The sequence below is a fragment of the Dermacentor andersoni genome, chromosome 2, assembly GCF_023375885.2.
Source record: "Dermacentor andersoni chromosome 2, qqDerAnde1_hic_scaffold, whole genome shotgun sequence".
Lineage (NCBI taxonomy): Eukaryota > Metazoa > Arthropoda > Arachnida > Ixodida > Ixodidae > Dermacentor > Dermacentor andersoni.
The window spans coordinates 42893099-42913138 of record NC_092815.1 but is presented as its reverse complement, the minus strand read 5'-3'; the positions used below and the strand labels follow the sequence as shown (position 1 = coordinate 42913138).

The window sequence follows — 20040 nt, the reverse complement described above, 5'->3', positions numbered from 1 at the left end:
ACGCTTTGCGACTGAGAGGTCGTTACCGGGACGGTCGTATCATTGTTCCTGCAGCTGATCGCTGCTCATCGTATGCGCTGCTATCACCCTTCCTCTCCTCCTTCCTTTCTTCGTTTGTCCACTGGTAACCCTACTAACAACAAAGCCTTTCTCCGGCGCGAGAAAAGACTAGGCCGTAAGACTACATTTCTGGGATACCAGTCAATCACAGGAGGTGAAAATCGGGCATGCATGCTGCTCCCACCCCCCCATCCCCCTCTGTCGACGCCCCAGGCAGAAGTAAAATGTACGAAAATGAATGCAGGATAAGACAGTGACAGAAAAAAAAATAGTTGAGAAAAGGCAGGGAGGTCAAGCAAACGAGCGTCCGTCTTGGTACCCTTCACTGGGGGTAAAGAAAAAAAAATAATAGAAAGAAAGAAATGAGAGAGCAAACGCTAAGGGCCCGCGAGAGGGTGTTCTGTAAAGGCTGAAGGAAGCTCTTTATGGTGGTATGAGTGGGTAGGATACTCAGTGAGAGAGTGGTTCCTCCGGTATAGGATCGACTTGTGGAGAGTGCTGCTACGTAGTGCTTAGCGCGAAGAGAGAGATGTGGCACACCCGCAGATTCCATGCATGAATGCCAGAAACGTAGACCGGACAAAAATGCCCCGCTCCTCGTTAATGTTTTGGTTTCGCTTAGTTCCCTGCTCAGCCTTAAGGGTTGCTACCAAACTCGAAGAATGGAGGCCCCGGTGTGAAAGTTTTGCTTCCTGCTCCGCCTAACGGCGGATATATATATATATATATATATATATATATATATATATATATATATATATATATATATATATATATATATGTGTATATATATATAGAGAGAGAGAGAGAGAAAGAGACCCATGCTAGCCTTCTTATAGCTGCACTCTCAGTTCGTTCTCACTCCGGAGGCGTCGTTCCGCGAGGGGCGTCTTATAGCCCGCTCGCAGAGGGAAACGAAGCGGCAGCAGCGATGCTCATTTTTCACCCCGCCTTGCGAGGTATCTCTTCATCAGAGAGCATTTCTGGGCCGCGAGGACAACAGAGTGAGTAATGACGCCCTCACTCTCCGCGACGCGGCCATATTCATCCGCCACTCCATATCGCGCTCGTGCCCCAGAGGTATACGGACGGAGGCTGCCGGATCCTCGCGATGCCAGCTTTGAGTTTGAGAACAGCCGCTTCTGGCCTGCCCGTGTATGTAGAGCGGCGCAAGACTGAGCCCATGACGGTGCATTGGTGAAGCCGCGGAGAAGCTCCCTGTTCAGCCTCGGCACCTTTGCCGCTGTTTTTTCATCACCATCATTGCAGCACTTAGAGTGTTCTCGAACGTCCACACGGTGTACGCGAAGATTGGACAACGCGGAGATCTGGACAATAGTGTCCTCGCTAGCGAAAGCTTTAAGTCTCTGATGCCAGTTCTGAGCGAGGCTTAAGTAATGCAATAATGAAAGGAAATTGGGAATAGTTGTGCGTTTTAGGTTTTTATACTTTTTAAATGCCTGTTTTCGCCGTAAAGCTTTGAATAACAAGTGCGCTAGGCATTAAACATTGAAACTCAGCGTGGTTTCCTTCGAGCAAGTCGTGCTCCAGCTTCATCTATATTTCTATTTCATGCGAAAGTGATTTAACTTAAGAAGAGAAAGAATTCAGAAAGTAGTCTGACGATATGTTTCTCATTTATTCAGTTGCAGTGCAGTTGCGGTGCAGCTTATGCGTTTGCGTGTGTGCGTAGGGGGGTGGGGGGAGGGGTTGAAAGAAGGCGAGCCGGCTTCTACACAAGAACATGACACAGCTTAAATTCTCTGACGTAGTCGAAATGTAGTAAAGGGAGCACTTTTTAAGGACTAGGATATCATAGCAATGTCATTAAAGAAACTTTAGCAGCGTTTTCAGTTGGACTGGTCGGTACACCTTGTTACACAGTAGACGTTTTGAACAGCGTGCAACACAGGACGTAGTGTACTATCCTGTGCCCCTTTCCTTCGTCCCGTGCCGCGCTGTTAAAAAAAATGCTATCTTTCATCAAAGAAGTTCCTTGCGTAACGCAAGAAAAACAATGTTCTATTCCTAATGCTGCAAGGAGCCCATACTGTGCCGTTATCATGCAGCGTCCTATAGTGGCTTTCGAGGCTGTTTTCTTTGTCCTCTTTCTTTCCGAACGCCTAAGAGCGGGCAACATTTGCCTCTTTACGATGACGCACTGACCAGAGACTACATTGCGAGGCTACCATTCAGGGTGACCAGATCGATTCGAGTCACTGATCGGGGGACCCCACATTTTAAGCAGATAACCACTACTCTGTGACAGCTGAACGCATCTTGTTTTACTAAGATTTCGTAAAAAGCAGCTTTAAAAAAAATACAGAAAAAATTCGTCATTCGTGACTTCTTTTTTCTCCCTTTCTACTTTGTCTTCGAAAAGCGTACGCTTACAAAAAATACATGAAAGCTGCCTGTCAACATCAAAAACTAAAACAAAAACAAACCAGTCGGGACAAGTTTTGTGAAGGCACTGGGCTGGATACCGCTTTATAACTAGATTACTTCGTTCAAGGCCGAGCGGCACTCAAGAACATTGCAGTCGTTTGTCGAGCTGGTCGAAGAGCAGGAACAGCAGCAAGTAATCGCGCTCACCGAAGGAGGCTGAAAATCCTCCAACAAGTCCAATTTTTGTTTCGCACTAACTCCATGACGCCCACGTTTCCTCTGCTTTGGAGACAAAGCCTCTAAGGCGCTCGTTCTTTTCTTTGCCGGCAAAAACAGTTGTCCTCCGAGGCTCGTGTTCGAAGCACTTTACAGGGAATTATGGGGACAGCCTCAAGCTCCCCAGATAATCTGCCACAGACTAACGAACAGATGCACTCTGCACGTCCGCGATGTCAGCAACGTTGGGATTGAAAGCACTTGCGAAATTTACGCTTGTACTGGAAAGAAGGGCCGGGGGGGGGAGGAGAGTCATTAAGGGCAGGTCGAGACGTCCCCTAATTGCTAACAAATAGCAAGGTCCTGTCTCGAACGGCTCTGACTTTCCGACACATCGGACTCCCAAATGGGACTTAAGAAATATTTTCGCCTGTTCCGGCCGGCACGTGTAGTTGTCGTAATTGCTCGTCCCGTCAATTAGCCCCATTATATAGGGCAGCCTTGAGAAGAAAGTTAGCCCTCGTGTAGAAGAAAGTGTGTGTGTGTGTGTGTGTGTGTGTGTGTGTGTGTGTGTGTGTGTGTGTGTGTGTGTGTGTGTGTGTGTGTGTGTGTGTGTGTGTGTGTGTGTGTGTGTGTGTGTGTGTGTGTGTGTGTGTGTGTGTGTGTGTGTGTGTGTGTGTGTGTGTGTGGTGTGTGAGAGAGGGAGAGAGAGAGTAATAATTGAACAGAAGGAAGCCCAGAGTGCCCAATCTTTCTTTGAAATTTAATCCGAGAATATTCGAGGCACCAGTACAAACGGAGGCTGAGAAAAGCTTAAGGCAGGAAAAACGCAGGGACATTAAGCAGAATGGGAAATATGGTTTGCTGGCCTACACTCGGAAATGGAGGAGCGCGAGTGTAAAAGTAAGAAAGCCGATAAAAAATCTCACACAACCTCATTACATGTAGTTCCACAGATATCGAAGAATAATTATTCAACAACATTACCACTTCGCACAACGCCCAAACAAGAAATATACGCGGTGAATGAGACAGCGAACACAGACACGCTACCACAGCCGGTAGCAATCACTGCACACATCACAGGTTGACCCAGTTAACACCAATTCAACCTAGAACCTTCTGGGCATGCTGCTCTGTTATTCTTAAAAACTGTAGCAGTGCCTGCGTCACCCTCTGCTGCGATGCCTTATGAGGTAGTAATTACAAAATTGTTTGTTCTGGTGTATTGTCTTCTCAGAGTGAGCTAGTGCGCTTGCCAGCGATCGTCTGTGAACAAAGTAGCGGGAAGAGGTCACAGTCACACAGAACGAGTTTAAGCGTCTTCTCGCCACCACATTCATGTGGGTGTCGTCCGACTTTCCAAAGCGCAAAGCAAAGGACTTCCTAAAGGCTGCTCCTAGCCGTAGCCCGGCAAAGTCGCGTGGTCTCGCGTTGGCAGAGTCCCGTTCAGGTGCGAAGGCAGAGCGAAGCTTCTAGCTGGCGCAGCCAGTTGTTTTGAAAACGTGGGGTGTTCTGCACGGAAAACGTGATGTCTCGTACAAGCACTCGAATTTTTCTAGAGGCGCCTGAAGAGTGGGAAACATGTGCGACATATCTGTTGTTCATAGTCGCGCGCGTGAGTTTAATGCCGCTTTCTTGATGTTAAAAAAAGAAAAGAAACGAGAACAAGGGCTCGAATTCACAAAACCTTCTTAGGTCACAAGTGCTCCTAAGAGAAATTTTCAGCCAATCCTGACGCTGGGCGTTTCATTATCGAAGGTGGCCCGCCAATGGCAAGGAGCACTAACGACAGAAAATTCGGCCCAAGGGCCTTTAAAATAAGCATTCCGAAAAGAACCGATGACTGGAGGCCTTAAACGGTGCGCTTGTCAGCGCTGCTGTCAGCCGTGCCGTCAACAGCGCTTTTAACAAAGCCGAGCTCGCTTAAATGCTTCGAATAACGAAGCGTCTTAATGAGTATACAAAGAGAGACAACAATATGCACTTTGTTGCCTTGTTGTTGCAGCACATTGCTAGAGGGAATCTGTAGATCTCCGAAAAAGGCGCGATGAAATCTGGCACTCATTCTTTTTCTTTTTCATTTTTTCGCTTTTTTTTAAATGTCAGCGTATGGCAGTGTACTCGTTCTTTTTCGTCTGTGACTATAGTTATTTTCAATTTACACATCTTCGACGCGAGCTTTGCACCGTCTGAGCCTTCATTATACTTGGTTCATTTTCTCGACTCCATCACGCTGCCGGTAATGACAGTAACGAGGAACAGCATGTCCCAACCTGCCAGGGTCCTTAAAGCTAAAGGCGCGAAACTGAAAAGAAGATAGGAGAAAAACAGTTGACACTCACTTTAGCATACACTAAAAATGATGAAGACGAAAGCCTGCGCACTCAAGAGACGTTCATTAAATTATTTTGCCATTCTCATTCGAATGCTTTGTTACTTCCGAACACTTGTTTTCCCTTGTTCTTCTCTTGTTCTCTTTTTCGCTCGCCTAGACATCACCACTGGTTCAGCGTAGTTAATGGCACGTTATAACGGTCGGGGCAAGACCATTAAGAAGCACACGCAGGTTCACTGAACAATATGTTATTTTATTTTATTTTAGCCCTTCGATCAACGAGGGCAGCTACATGGGCTTGAATATATGGTGCCTTCTACTTTCTTGTAGCGCAAGCAGAAAGAGAGGGACATAGAAAGGCAAATTGTACAAACACACAGCGCTTACTTTCAACAACAGATTTATTTCCAATTCTCGAAGGCGTACTCATACACCTCAAAACGTCATACGACACGTGTACATTGCTCGGCAAATATAAATGATACGGGGAAAACCACTCGCAGGCGCTTTTGTAGTCACACTGATTATTTGGAAGGTTGTCCGTTCAACGCGTACAGAGATAATCGAGCTCTTTTATTGATAAATAAATCGACGGCTTACTGGCGCATGCGCTTGAATTTTGGTGCCATGACGCCGAGTGGTCGCCGACCCCTGAGCCCATCTAAGGCTTCCACCTAAAAAAAAAAAAAAAACAGAAGCAGAGCAGCCCTGTTGTTGTTCTAACCTGAACATTATATGAACGCCGAGATCCAAGTCGCAAAGTCCAATTTACGTATATTCAACTCACATTTTGGAGGCTGTATGTAAAGCAAAGCCTTGTACTCTGTGTGCAAGTTTACCAATGTTCGTGTTTATGTTGTTATCTTTCCCGGTATTTTTTTTTACCTGAATAAATTTGTACAAAGGGTATTTTGTTGAAACCACATCAAACAATTGAGGCACGAGCGTTTACCCAAAATATTGCGCGCATGTATGCTAAAGAGAGCTTTTTTTCTGAAGTAATTCTTCAATTTGAACCAGACATCAAGAGCAACTGTCACCTTTGTTCAGGTGAAAGTGCCCTGAAAGAGGACAATCATCAGGCTGTTGTGCTAGACAAGAGACAAAGATATTACTTGGTAAATGACATTTCTAAGCTATATATTGATGTTCTCAAAGAACTCAGGACTCTGGCGTAAATTGTGCTGTTGTGCTAGTTTCTTCCTCTTATTGCAGATGCACTCCTTGTGCATCAACGAGCCTGCCTAATTGACCGCTTGTTGTCAACAAGTGGCCCTAATAGTCGCATCTAAAATGTCTTATTGTCATTGCCCATCTATATATCTACATATATTCCGAGCATAGCACTTAGAGCCCGCAGTCAGGCCATCCTGTCACCAACGCTGTCTACGGAGGAATGTCTTTTTTATTATTGTTATTCTTTACTCACACCTATGATAAAGTACATTTTCTGAGAGTAGCTCTGTATAGTTTGACCAGCACCACGACACTACGATACAGCCCCATTTTTGCAGAATCATACAAAATTGTTACCTTGTTACACGTCACATTGTTACAAAACCGTGTCATAAGAAGTCTGTCCGAGCTTTTGTTATCAGCTCAAATGAAGTAATATGTGTTTAGGTATGACGTGCAGGTGCTGTTTCTGGCCTTAGGTAAAGCTTACGCTCGCTTGTACAAGGTGCATATACATTCAGCGTGAGCATGTTTTTGTTCCTTTATTGTGAAGGCATGCACACGAGACATTTACTGCACCACCAATAATTCTCCCGGAAGGTTCCACATTGTGGCTATACGAAGAAGAAAATTTACAACGCAGCACACAGCAAATTTCTAAGTTAATATCGTGCCAAGTCTGAAGTTACAAAACGAGCTGCTCTTTCACCCCTGGCCTGCGCAACATCTTGTTTATTATGTATTTATAGCCGTCGCCCTCCGACCCAGCTCATTACACAAGTCGAAGTCATTACCCAAGTCATTCCACAATGCGAAGCAACTTTGTCAGAAACTCTCACCGAAAAGCAGCGACAGTAAACGCATCAAGCGATGCATACCTCTCCCCCCCCCCTCCAAAAAAAAAAAAATGGACAGGCATGCACTTGAGAATGATGACAGTTGTAATAACTAGCTCCTTAAGAATGGAAGGCGCATTTTTTAAGACCCGGCAGTACGCCAGATTAAATGCAAAGCCAGGTAGCACTCCGGAAAGCGGGAGTTCGTCGTGAATCCCAAGAAGAGCCTCCATATTTTATCAACACCCGTAAATAACTCAGGACAGAGGAATGAAGTTTCTTAAGTCTTTCAGTGGCGCTGCACCTTGCCTAATTAGAGATTTACCATTCGCACATTCCCAAAGCGAGGTCGCGGTTCACACGGGGGTCGGGGGGGGGGAGGGGGGGGCGGCTTGTCGTTTGAAGCTAACGAGCCTGCCATTGCATGAGTTTCGGGGTGCTTCCATCGAGAACGTTAAAAAAATAGGGCGAGAGGAAAAAATGCCGTTTGTTGCGCTTAACGAGCGACGGCGACAAGGAAAAACTAATTCAACTTTATGCTCATCTTGCTATGACCTGCAAAAGTGGAATGGGTGCAAGGTGTAACCATCGTTCTTGCAAGACGTTTCCTAGTCAAGTCGTCGAGACTTAGGCGACCGGTGACGTGTGGGGAGTTTTCTTGTGCAAAACATGCGGAGCGATTTCCCAGCTTGACGAGGACATTATAACGTCGGTGGCGAGCGTTATTAGGCTAGGGCGAAACGAGTCTTATTAGGGACATTGTGCACAGCAGCAGTGTGCAGCAGAAGCGCAAATACTAGCTACTGCCGACGCAACGAGCAACGTCTCAAAAACTGCACTGCCGGCAGGGGCCCCTACGTATGTAGATCCATATACATATGGCGGCACACCACGCCGTTCTCACCACCAGTGGTCGCGCGGCCTGCGGCAGTTCCTCCTCACTTTCTCGCTCTTGAGTGCTTCTGTCTGCTCAGCGGCCCGCTTCGTTAGCAGAGTGCCCACCCCCTCCCTCCCTCCCTCCCTTCCCACCTTTCCCAGGAATGTCGTTATGACGATACGAGTAGTCCCATTTGGCACGAGGGTTCGTTAGAGCTGAAACTAGGAAGAAGAAACATATTGCGGGAGTTGCAAAACTATACCCAGGAAACGAAAAGGAGGAAAGCAGACAAATGCGGCAAGAAAAAGAAGAAGCTGGCTATAAGTTTGAGAAAAAGATGTATTTGTTATCCAATCTCTAAGCGCACCAAAAATAAGGTGCATGTTTTTTTTTTTTTTTTTGCTTATGGTTTTCGTTTTATCCTGCCTGCCTTCCTGTCCTTGTATTCGTCAGCGGCTTCGCGTTTCTCCTTGACCTTCACCCTTTCCCTTTTCTTATTACCCTAGAGATGCAGCCTCAATATGAAAGACAACAAAAACCGCAGTGCATGTGATGAAGAGGGCCATGCTGTTAGAAGTAGGCCGGTTGTGCGACAGCCCACATTACAAAGAAAATTTCTGAAATGTGCTCCTAACTATAAAGCTACTGTGTAAAAAGCAGAAACTTGTACATATGAAATCAGGTGGTGATAATGCGTTTTTGTGACGACAGCACCACTGCCCCCATGAGTACCGGCAGTTTTACCAATAAAAAAGGATCACGATGAATCGACTGGCACTTTGAAAATCACGCACATACACCACAGACAAAACCGATCGGAATACCTCCACCGGCGCTCTCTATATTTATACAGAAGAGAGTCCCTGCTAACATTCGCCAACCTGTTGAGCAAAATGACACAATATACCATTATGAGACCTAAGGCGTTCGATCATATCTCTTCCGCCACAAGAATATCACTTCTGTACGAATTGCCCGTCTAATCGGAGAATATATATCAAAGAAATTCTTACCCTTTTTTTTAATGGACGTGATTTTTGGTGGTAAAGCTGTGACTGCTTTCTCAAACGTCGCGTTTAATCCTTTTCAGCGGTCTATGCAGTGCGTCATTATTTCTGCCGTACTTCATTCGCAGCAAATGAAACACGAAAACTGCCGTGTGATTACCCGCCCGTGCGCCGAAACTCCGGTGGTTCTAGAAGTGACTTGAAGAAATCAACTCTCCTCTGCGCATGACTTGGCAGCCGCCTGGTCACTGCGTAGGCTTCGATGGTCACGCGGAACATGCAGCTCGCGATCAGCGGATGCTACCACGAACACCGACAGCTTGCCACTTTTAGGCGGTTGCTGAGTAAGGCAGCGAGTGGAGCTAGTTCCTTCCAGTCCCTTAGTTTCATACACATACTAGAAGGAACTATGGCGTTAGTGCCTACGGGAGCTGCAACCAGGGCAGCTGAGCCAGGATGGGAACGATGTGTGCCACACGGATTTGCCTAAGCTTCGTCCTTCTGCCTTAGGTGGCTTTGCGAAGCGATCATTTTTGGTAATGCGCTGCGCTATAGATAATTAGATGAGCATTATTAAAATTGTCTGGCGGCTCGATTCGAACGCAGGACATCTAGAACAGAATCGCGATGCTGAAACGATTACGCCACGTACGCGTGCGCAAGCGGAACCATTGCAGTTGTCAGTGACACTGCGTGCTCGCAGAGTCATATTATCTTCTGCGTCAAAAAAAGCATAAATTCCTCTGAAGTTTAGTCGAATTTAGGCCCCGATTAAGCGTAATGAATGAGGCTACAAGAATGTCTCAAGACCCAAGCATTAAGGTCACACATATCCGCAGACTACCCATCATTCCTATGGTGGATGAACGGTCGAAGCGCCAGAGTCCCCTCTAGTGATTGCAGAAAACCCTATGCTTCAAATCGCTTTTCGGACCAGTGGTGTCGCGGGCACGTGATCTCCTAGTTTTTTTTTTTTTCGCGCTGCGAATAAAAAGAAAAACCGTAGACAACATATAGTTATACAGTGCCACAGCGTGATGAAAACGATTGAATGGGATGTCTTAGGACTCAAGGACAACCTTCCCATGGGAAGTCATGCTCATAAGTCAAAAATTAAGAACATGGGTTTTTATTATTTGCTAATTAGCCAGATGATTAGCAAACAGGAAGTGTTTTGGCGGCAGTAGCAGACTGATGATCTAACACCTGTTACGTCTCAGCACCACAAAGGCGCTAATTGGACGTTTGCCACAAGGCAGACACATGCCCATCCATCAGCGCCTATCGAGACGTCAACGTAGCGTGGACACCGACTCCTGACGGATTCAAAAAAAGTCACCACCCCACCATTACTTGGCAGCCTGAGCTAAGCATGAAAGTGGGGCCCCCATTCAATGCTACCAAACAACGACGGCGACCTGGGATTCACAGTTAATTAGACGTTTGCCACGACACAAAACACCCCATCCAATGCTTCCGATCAAGAAAGGTGACCTGGGATTCGCAGTTAATTAGACGTTTGCCACGAGGCAAACCACCACCCATCCATCATCGCCTATCCAGAGGTCAACGCAGCGTGGACACTGACTCTAGAAGAGTCAACAAAAGGCTACCAACCCCACCATTACCTAACAGCCTGAACTAAGGAAGAAATGGGAAGCCCCATCCAACGCTACCAAACAACAAATATCGTCAGGCTTCGGAGGCAGGGTTACTGCGGAGTGTGTCGAGCATGGGCGTGGCATCGCGACGGATTCGATGATTGTGATTTGCTGCTGGACAGTTTTCAGACTCCCTAGTCGACTCGCCTGGGGAAGACGACGGTATTAAATGCGTAGACTTTTCGAGCAGGGACAGAGGGTCCTGATATGAACTCGGACGTTTAGCTTGATCCTGCATGGAGTGGGCTTCCGTATCTAGAGCCGGGTACTTAAGCCAACAAAATATTTTTCCTTCATTCTTACAACCTGACGTAGCAGACGATGGCCGGTGAATTCCATGCCCTTACGCCACCCTAAGCCGCAATACAGCGTAGGTCCTGTAATCGTATACGCTGCCCGATTTTTTTAACAGCTTGGCTAACGTTGTAACTGGCACGCTTGCACATCTGCAGAGCTGTGTAATATACGAACACCAGCAGAAACTTTCGAAGTCAGGCTTGCCGTCTGCGGCTGATATACATCTATCGCCCATTACAATGCATATTTGCATCGGAGTGTGTGGGAATGTTTTTCAGAATCTGACTAGGTGAATGCAGAATTTGCAGGCCTTCAAAGCCTTACGCAGAACGTCTGAGGTAATTACTGCAGCAATCTAGAATACAACAACAATTTGTGTGCTCGCCAACGATCAAACATATCAACTTCGCATTAAAAGCAATACGCAGCGTCAGTCTGTATACAAAGCCAAGACCAAAAGTAAGGAATCAATGGGTGCGCAAAGCAGAAGTGAAGAGAATTAAGATAAATACGTAGTACAATAGCACGTTAGGGAACTTTTCCTTAGCATCACATATGCATCGGCAAAGAAAGTTGCCCGCAGCTGAAGAGCAGCGGTTACGATATCCTCCTCACTGATTTCGACTTGTGCCACCAATTATGTAAGCTTCTTGGCAGACTTTGACAGCAGGTTGCAAAGGGACTTAGCCATAAAAGCTACGGTGCTTCAATAAGAGGTTAAATTAGTGACTCAGACCGGAAATTTGAGGTAGCAACTGAAATGTATCATGAAGCAACTTGGTGTTGCACAGTAACTAAAGGAACACTAGCCGCAATGCTTTTCTCTTTCTTTTTTGGAATTTGGTGGGTTTCTTTTCCTTTCTTTCTTTCTTTCTTTCTTTCTTTCTTTCATTCATTCTTTTTGAAACTATCAATTCAATCAAAAGTTTTTCAAACTACCAACTGTAAAACTTCATTCGCTCTAGTCTCAATAATTCTCATTATTTTAGCAAACAACAGCTTTACTTCTGGCAAGGACGTTTTGTGCTGTAAGCGGCGTCTTACAAACGAAAACGGCCCGAACTAAAAACCAAACCTCTTTTCTCTGCTTTAAATGACAAAGAAAGATCATAGACACTGGCCTGTATCGCGGCATTAGAGCTGTCGGCCGGCTTCAGTAAAATATTTATTAAGCACAACATTGCCTTTCCGACGGCGGTCTCCAGAAATCACACAAAAGAACTCGGAGCTTTCTAGTCCCTGCTACAACATGTACTCTCTGAAGGGATCGCGCCAATCAAATCGGGCTTTCAAGGGGCCTTTAGAGGAGTTCCGAGCACTCGCGTTCTGCCACTGCGAAGGACCGTAATAAAAAGACCATAGCGAGTTTTTTTTTTTTTTTTCGTTGAGTGTCATAGAAAAGAGGGCGACCGTCGCAGAGTTGATAACACTTCGCTGTTTTCTTGACACATTTTAACGCCACGCTAACATGTCAGTTGACGAAATCGCAAGAGCTGCATGAACATTACTGAGTGCCCAAAAATGTTCCCCCTGCAGTTCTATAGAAGGAAAGCGGCGCAAGTGCGTCGTGTACTTATTACAACCAATTTCAGCAGGTGTGCGTGCGACTAAGCGTCGTACTAGCGACAGCACTGAAACGCGTGTAGCAGTCACAATAAGCCCACACTATACAGACAATTCAAAGCTCTGACGTGTACCACGGCAACCCAAACTGATGGCTCCGCGCATGGCTCTTCTCACGAGCGTGAATTGTATTGTTAGAGAAACGTTGCACTTCTTCGATAAAGTATAAACACATCTACAGCCTATTGTATGATCCTCACCAAGCGACAACCATAAACAAAGGGCCGTCGGCTAACCCCGCAATGTCCAAAGCATCATTTTGGCCTCGCTGAGCTGGATACATCAAACTTCTGGGCCCGTGTTCACAAAAACGCTATAACACTAATTGTTCGTAAGAGAAAATTCTAGTCAATCCTGGTGCTGCGCATATTATTAGCGAAAGCGGCAGTCATTGCATATAACACTTACGATCGAAAAGCCATGTGAACTCGGACCCTCACGTAAGCGCGAGATGATGATGAAAAACTTTATTTATCCCTCTTTAAAGGGAAGGGGGCAATGGAATAGAGGCTGGAGGAGGAACTACTTGAAGTAGGCCTCCTTTATCCTCTTAGCCCAAACCAGGATGGCCTCCTGAAGATCGGGCCTGGAGCTGCTCCTCACTAGATATTAACTGCTTGAGGAAAAGGGGAAGGGGGTGCTTAGGGCAGTCCCACATGATGTGGTTTAAGTCTGCTTTGGGAGAGGTACAGAATTTACAAGAGGGAGAAAGGTAAATGGCGAGATGAATGCGGTGGAGGAGGTAAGGGGACGGAAAGGTGCGTGCCTGCAGCTGTCGCCACAAAACTTCACACCTACGTGAAACTTGACACGAATCCTGTAGTAGCGTTTATGATTAGCAGGATCTGAGTTCTGAGTTGCGGATATAATTCTGTAAACAAATTACTATTACATTATTATTACAGAGTGATCAGTATTTATTCAAATACCATTTCATTGCTGTTATTTTTGTACTAACGTATACTCTCCAAAGCCACAAATCAATTAGTATTTTCCTTTAAATGGTACTTCGGCTTGGTGCGTTTACTCGAAGATGTTACTTTGCTTATTGTGGGCTACAGAAGACGCCTTCTTTTGAGGAAAAACTGCCAAAAAGTGTAGCACTCAACTACCAAGCCTAACTACTATGATATGCAAATTGAAATGCCAAACTTTCTGCCTTAATCGGAAGACTTCAGAATTTATACGACCTGCTTTTAGAGAAGCAATGGTATGGGGTACATTCGCACTTCCTTTTATTAGATCTTGCTCGAATTCACGTCGATCAGAGCAAGCCTTGTGTCAGTTCACATCTAACCTCAAAGTACGAGGCAATCAAGCACAAATAAATCTTTTGAGAATGATGGTTCGCAGCATGTGGCATGCTACAGCTGCTGTTCCAGCGTCTGTGGAAACAAATGACCCTTATGAAATCTGAACTCGTCGAGGTGCGCCTGCAACGACTGCCGTTCGCCAAGCGTGAAGGCTGTTTCACCACGGCGGACATGCAGCGCCATCCCTGTTCTGCCAAGTGCTCTGTTTTGTTTTCTACATATGGCCTCCTAAATTCGCGCTTTCAACTCTTTGAAAGGGGGGTAAATGAGAGCTAAGGTGACACAGATCTTACCTCTTTTCGGTGCGCATTGCCAACGATTTCGGAAAGCACGATATTAGAACATAAACGCGGCATAATTCAAATCTGTAAGAGTTGTATGTAATGATTTCTGAGAACATTAGTCTAAAGTATAAACCCCATGCAAGCGATCTTGCACGCGACAGCGACAAGCGACGCGATGAAGATGGCTGTCGCGTTCGCTCGTCGCCTACAAGTTGCACCCCATGCGAGCGATGATTTCAAACGACGTCTCCCCAATATTGCCGGTATGAGGGCAGCAATATAGGCGCCGAAACTAGCGTGACGCGTGCTTTATTATCTTAAGTTGATGTGTTTTACTGTAAAAAGCAGTATAAAATATTTATGAAAGTCTTGCAGTACGTTCTTATCCTTGCACGTATAAAAATTCAATCGTTTGCTCGTTCCCTGCGACAATCGGAAGTACTTGAGTTATGTACATCCAGTTCCGGCTTTGCGCTATTGGCTAGTCGCTCATACCACTTCTGGGCGACGAGCGACGAATTCTAGATTTGCAGAACCGAGCGATCGCGCGACAAGACCGAGCGATCTGTTCACGCGACGGCCGGATCCGTCGCTCGAAGCCGTCGCTCGTCACTGTCGCGCACAAAATCGCGCTCATGGGGTTTAGCATTAAGAATCCTTGTTTAGAACGTATAAAGGCGGCAAGCATTTATAGCAGGTTCCTGTAAACATTAATGAGCCCCCTGAAACTTTTCTTGCGCTCATTTCCTCTTTTGTTTCCTCTGCTGCTTTGCTCCACACTCGATTATTTCCTTATGACCTGTTTTCTCATGTTACAGCGTCAGCGGCCCCTTCCATAAGCCACTCCGCAAAACAGCGCATCGATCCAACGCAACCTTCGGGTCTGTGTTTATGTCTGTGGCTGTGTATTTCCCGTATGCTTACGCGTGTGTTGTGTGTCTGCCTTATGTCTGCGCGGCACACAGTAAGTTGCCCGCGGAAGTATGCCGGGTGAAGGTGGGGAAGGCAACCCCCCCCCCCTGCCACTCCTGAAACACATGGACCGTTGTTCCGCTGTGCTGGAAAGTTGCTTTCAGCCAAAACTTGCTAGTTTATAGAGCACTGTTGCGCTCGAGATAAGGTGCTGTTGCTTTCGTAAAGCATGAAGGGTGAGCAAAATCATTCTCTCCAAAACAGAGTGGGCGTAGCTTTGTTTCGGTGATCCTCTCGTGAGGATAGGCGAGATGGTTTCCCAACACTTTGGTGATGACACTACCCACGATTTGCTCTTTCCATCTTCTCTAATTCCTCCAAGACGCGAAGACCTAATATTGCTAGGTCTTTCTTTGATTTTGATTCACTGGGTGATCACTATTGGCGTGAATCAAGCGTTTGAACGATTCGCCCATCGTAGCCACCGCAGGTAGCTGTGTGTATAGTTCATGAAGTTATTAGCGAGCAACAAGGGCTTTTAAGTTTCTTGCATAATTGTGCTTTATCTTGTGAATTATATACTTATTTTACGTCAGTCATTACTGAGCTTCTACCTGCTAAATATTTCCTGATATTCATCCTGTAGTGCAGAACGTGACTTCACTATTTACTGTCGTTTAGTTTCGTTTCAAGCTTGCGACAGTACTTCATTTTGAAAACAAGGTTTCATCGCCAAATCTTATACATTCTTGTTTTAAAAAAATAGTTATATGTACATCATCGTTACTGCTCTTTCGGCTGCGAGTTTTATGCGCCCAACTAGCAGCGAAATTTTTAGCAGACAACAAAGCATAGCGCAAAATGTACAGTTCCTTCCTGCACGAAGTATTTCTGGGAGAGCGCGTATTCGATGCCAATTTTCCTAATACGTATTGGAAAACGGTGCTTTCAGTTATAATTAAAGTCATCAAATCACGGCGGGTGGTCTCAGTATTACCAAGAAATGTCAGTCCACGTACTCGCATGGATTCACCGATCATTGTCGTTCAAATGCATACGTGGTCTCTTGAATGGCGTACTGCAAACCTCTTGTCTTATTTTGTTTGGGACAGGAATTTCTCAGCATTTTTTACGTCATGCAGGAGCAACAGTTTAAAGCGGTTATGCAACAAACTAGTGTTTTAGTGCAAACATATGAGGACTTGACAGGCGAACACAACGAAAGCGCTTCTCCTGGGAGCACCTTTGTCTTAATATATGGTTTATGCTAAAACACCAGTCTGTAATATTGTACCGACAAACCGCAACCCAACTCTTGCAACGTTATGCATCACATTACAGACCGCTTCCCCTCCCCCGTCCTTTTTGCTATTCCTTCCGTACTTGGCCTCGTCTCATTGAAGACCTAAGTTTACAATGCCGGTAATTTTTCTCTTTCTGATATATAACCTTACCTCAGCATGAATTACGCTCGCACGCAAAAGACTATGAGCATGTTTGAATTTTGGAAGCAGAAGATCGAATCTGCACTATGACATTTTTGAGGTGCTTGTCTCTTGTCGTTTTCCGAGAACGCGTTAACTTACGACCATCACTTAAACTGCCCCTCTCCACTTCTCTAAGTCCTCTTGGGCTAGCCCCGCGCCAACAAGCTCACTCCCACCCCCACCCCCCCCCCCACATACACACAAACACATGCACACATCCGTAGAGGTTACCCTGGATCCGCCCTTGCGCTAGCCTAAGAATGAGGTATGCCAAATATACCAAAAACTAAGAAAATGTAAAAGCGTTCCAATATCACGCGTTATATCGAGAGGTATGCGTTACATGTACAGGTTTTATGCGAGTGTTTGATTATGCAGAACATAGGTGAGCTTACTGGCACTACATTGTCGGTCTACGTTCCTTGCTATATAATTCGTCTATTCCCTGAGCGTTACTTATGCCAAATCTCCGAGAGGCAGGCAAGAATGCATGTTCACTATATGTTGCATGTTCATTAGGTTGTACATTGCTGTAAAAGGCTGTTTAGTTCTTTCAAAAGGTGAAGCGCCAATAGCGACGGCACACAAGAAGAAATACAGACAGGACAAGGCGCCTTGTCCTGTCTGTATTCCTTCTTGTGTGCCGTCACTATTGGCTTTCACCTTTTGAAAGCTATGCACCAACTAGCCCCACAACGTGTTTTACTTTAGTTCTTTCGTTCCCAGTAGCCAGGCCTCAGTCGCGTGTTCATACATGTCTTTCTCTAGACCTTCATTGTTTTGCGATCCACTATGAAGCAGAATTCAATAAAGACACGTAAATGATTATTGTTCTTCAATTTACGTTGCTATTATTCTTGACCCAGTATTTACCTTTTCCTCTAAAAGCGCAGCTTTCAAGTTGCACTGGTTAATGGTAACCTCAAAAAAAAGTTGAAAACTCCTGTCATTTCACTATATTTACAATGATAAAAGCCGATAAAGCCACATATTGTGGTCCACGCACGTATGTGAATGTTTATTCCCCCCTGTACAACTGTTACTGTAAAAAAGGAGGCTCTCCTACACCACAAGATATCGCCGACCAAGTCATGCGAACGGCCTGACAGGCTAATGGGACCTGTTGTTGGTTCACCCATGTGTCGCCATAGGCCCCAGAAATAGCGCAGAGACCGCTTCGTTCTGCTGTAGAAGAACCTTTCCGCTTGGCCGAAAAGTTTCGTTCGATCAGCAGAAGTCGCGCGGCGATTTTCACGCCGCTAGCTTGAATTGAGCACACAAGATATACCAAGACGCAACGCTCGATGTCCGGGAGCGATTGATTTTACCTCGTTGAACACAAAAATGGCCGTTTTCTGGTCCCTTTCAGCCGAATCACGCAAACACTCCGGGCTGACGGTCGTCGCTCTACCCGTTTCATAGTTGGAAGAACAGGTAGTCCTGCACATACGAGTGGATGTAGAAAGAAAAATGCAATAAAAATTAGTTATAGGCTTCTACTTGTCAAAACTGGAATCTCATCCCGCTACGTCTTGCTTAGCAGCGCAATGCCTTAGCCGCTAAGCCAACGTGATGGGTAGGGAAATACACCCGCTGGTTTTGTTACGTGCGAGGTAAAATATGATTAAGACCTCTCGCAAGAAGCTATGCTATAGGGCCACAAACATTGTAAAGATGGTCCGTTTTCATGCTATTTGATCAGTTAATATGGGGATAACTTTTAATGCCAGCACCACACTCCATGGGCCAAATATGTTTGTATCAAATCGTTATCCCGCCTACTTGGGTCACTGGGTAAACCTCAGTAGAATGGGTCACTGAGTATGTGGTAATGCGTACTTAGTGCCGCTCTTCAAAGAACCGCTTTCACGCCGACATGGTTCACCGAAGCTGCGGAGCTGGGTGGGTACCGCTGTTCAAAGAAACACGTTGACGCCGACTTGAAGCACGTGGTATGGGCCACGCGTACTGTTCTGCGCTTCAATGAACCTCTTTGATGCAAACCTGGGTCACTGGGTACGTGCCAGTAGGCGGATGCCGCTCATCAATGAATGTCTCTGACGCAAACTGGGGTAAACCGATACATTTTACTGGGAATGTACCACCCTGCATTGACGAATAAGAGCCCTTAACTCTTTCGTTGCCACGCTATTCAAATCAATCACCCGTGATCTATGCTTTAGATAACCGATTTCGACATGTTGGAGTAAAGGTCATCAAGTAGTTGGCAGAGGCACTACACTTTCAGACTCAGTTTAAGTTATTGCGCTCCGACGATGTTCTGATTCTTTACGGGCTTTTTTGCGAACTAATGTGCCTATATTCTAGCGACAAGTGGCGTGGCTGTTACCTTCTGCAACGCTCGAGAAAAAGAAGAATGCCGCTCATGATTAGGCCGCACTAGCATCATAATTTTGTAATCAAATGACTCCCAGCTGGTCAAGAATTAAATTATATCACCGCCTTTGCCGTCCGACAGTGCTTAGCGGTGAAAATTTACCGAAAATGACACCAGCTCTTCACTAATGAGCTTAGCTTTGGAGTCCGAGTCGTTTTATTCCGCGAAAGTGTATATCTGAAGGTCCGCCACATGTCCAACATGTGGACCTGGAATTTTCAACCAGTTTCCAAGAGTTTCGGTTTCGCTTCTGTCATAAAATCTCGGCAAGAGGCGCTGCCAGTCTCACTGCGCAGTTATCGAAAGTCCCTAATGGCGTCGTCCCATGTGGCTGCGTCACGAGAATAGCGTCGTGCTCGAAACTATGCTGCACCCGCTCTTGAATTTAGTGATGAGGACTCGAGTTATGATTCCGAAGATGACAGCAAAGCACATTCAAGCTCTGACGGTCGATGTTTGGAGATGGGACAACCGCAGCTGTTCACCGGCGAGTTTCCTTTGCGGCCTTGAGTAGTCTCCTTCCTTGGGCGCACTTCTCTGCCAATCTTTTTGCACGACCTGAGAGCTCTAATGATTAACTTCAGAGTGCGCATTTCGCTTGGTTATGATGTGCTGCCATCGGCAGCAAAGAAACTTCAGTTCACGCCAAGAAGTCCGCCCGTAGCACATTTCGGCCCAGCACTACGGAGCAACGCAAGACAGTTTACAACAGCTTCGGATCTTTTTCTACACTTCTTCTCCACAGAGGCAATAAAGGCAACTTGCGAAAATGCTAAGAGATATGCAAGGATGCATAATCTTGTAGTTCCCCAGCTACGCTCAAAGCCATTGGTCCTGGATGAGGTGCATGACTCAAGACGAACTGGTGAAGTACGTTCTTTGGACTCCTCATCGCACCATCCTAAGAAGATGCCGAAAAGGTGGAACTTCAAATCATGCTACGAGGACAGCGAAGCTGAACAAAAGCAGACGTTTTGTGGCAAAAGTGCGAAATGCACCAATGCATCACAATATCTAGGAACAGCTTCACCATATGGCATGAGCGATGAACTGATCTTAGTTTCTTTCTTGTATCTGAAGAACGTCGGTGTGTTGAGCGCTTGTTTTTTTTTTTTTGAGATACTATTCCTGGGTTATTTATCTTGGAAGTGTGTACTCTGAATTGCC

General features: G+C 45.8%; 1 protein-coding gene across 2 annotated transcripts in view; it reads right to left on the bottom strand.

Annotated features, from left to right (window-relative positions):
- Nucleotides 1-5554: 5554 nt before the first annotated feature.
- Nucleotides 5555-20040, bottom strand: part of LOC129387728 (phospholipid scramblase 2-like) — a 50349-nt gene continuing 35863 nt past the window's right edge. For both annotated transcript variants that reach the window (XM_055077216.1, XM_055077217.1), the window contains 2 exons: nt 17804-17915; nt 5555-5676 (listed from right to left, as the gene is read on the bottom strand). In XM_055077216.1, the coding sequence (XP_054933191.1) occupies nt 17892-17915 (24 nt within the window). In that variant the 3' untranslated portion in view covers nt 5555-5676; nt 17804-17891. The remainder of the gene's footprint in view (nt 5677-17803; nt 17916-20040) is intronic.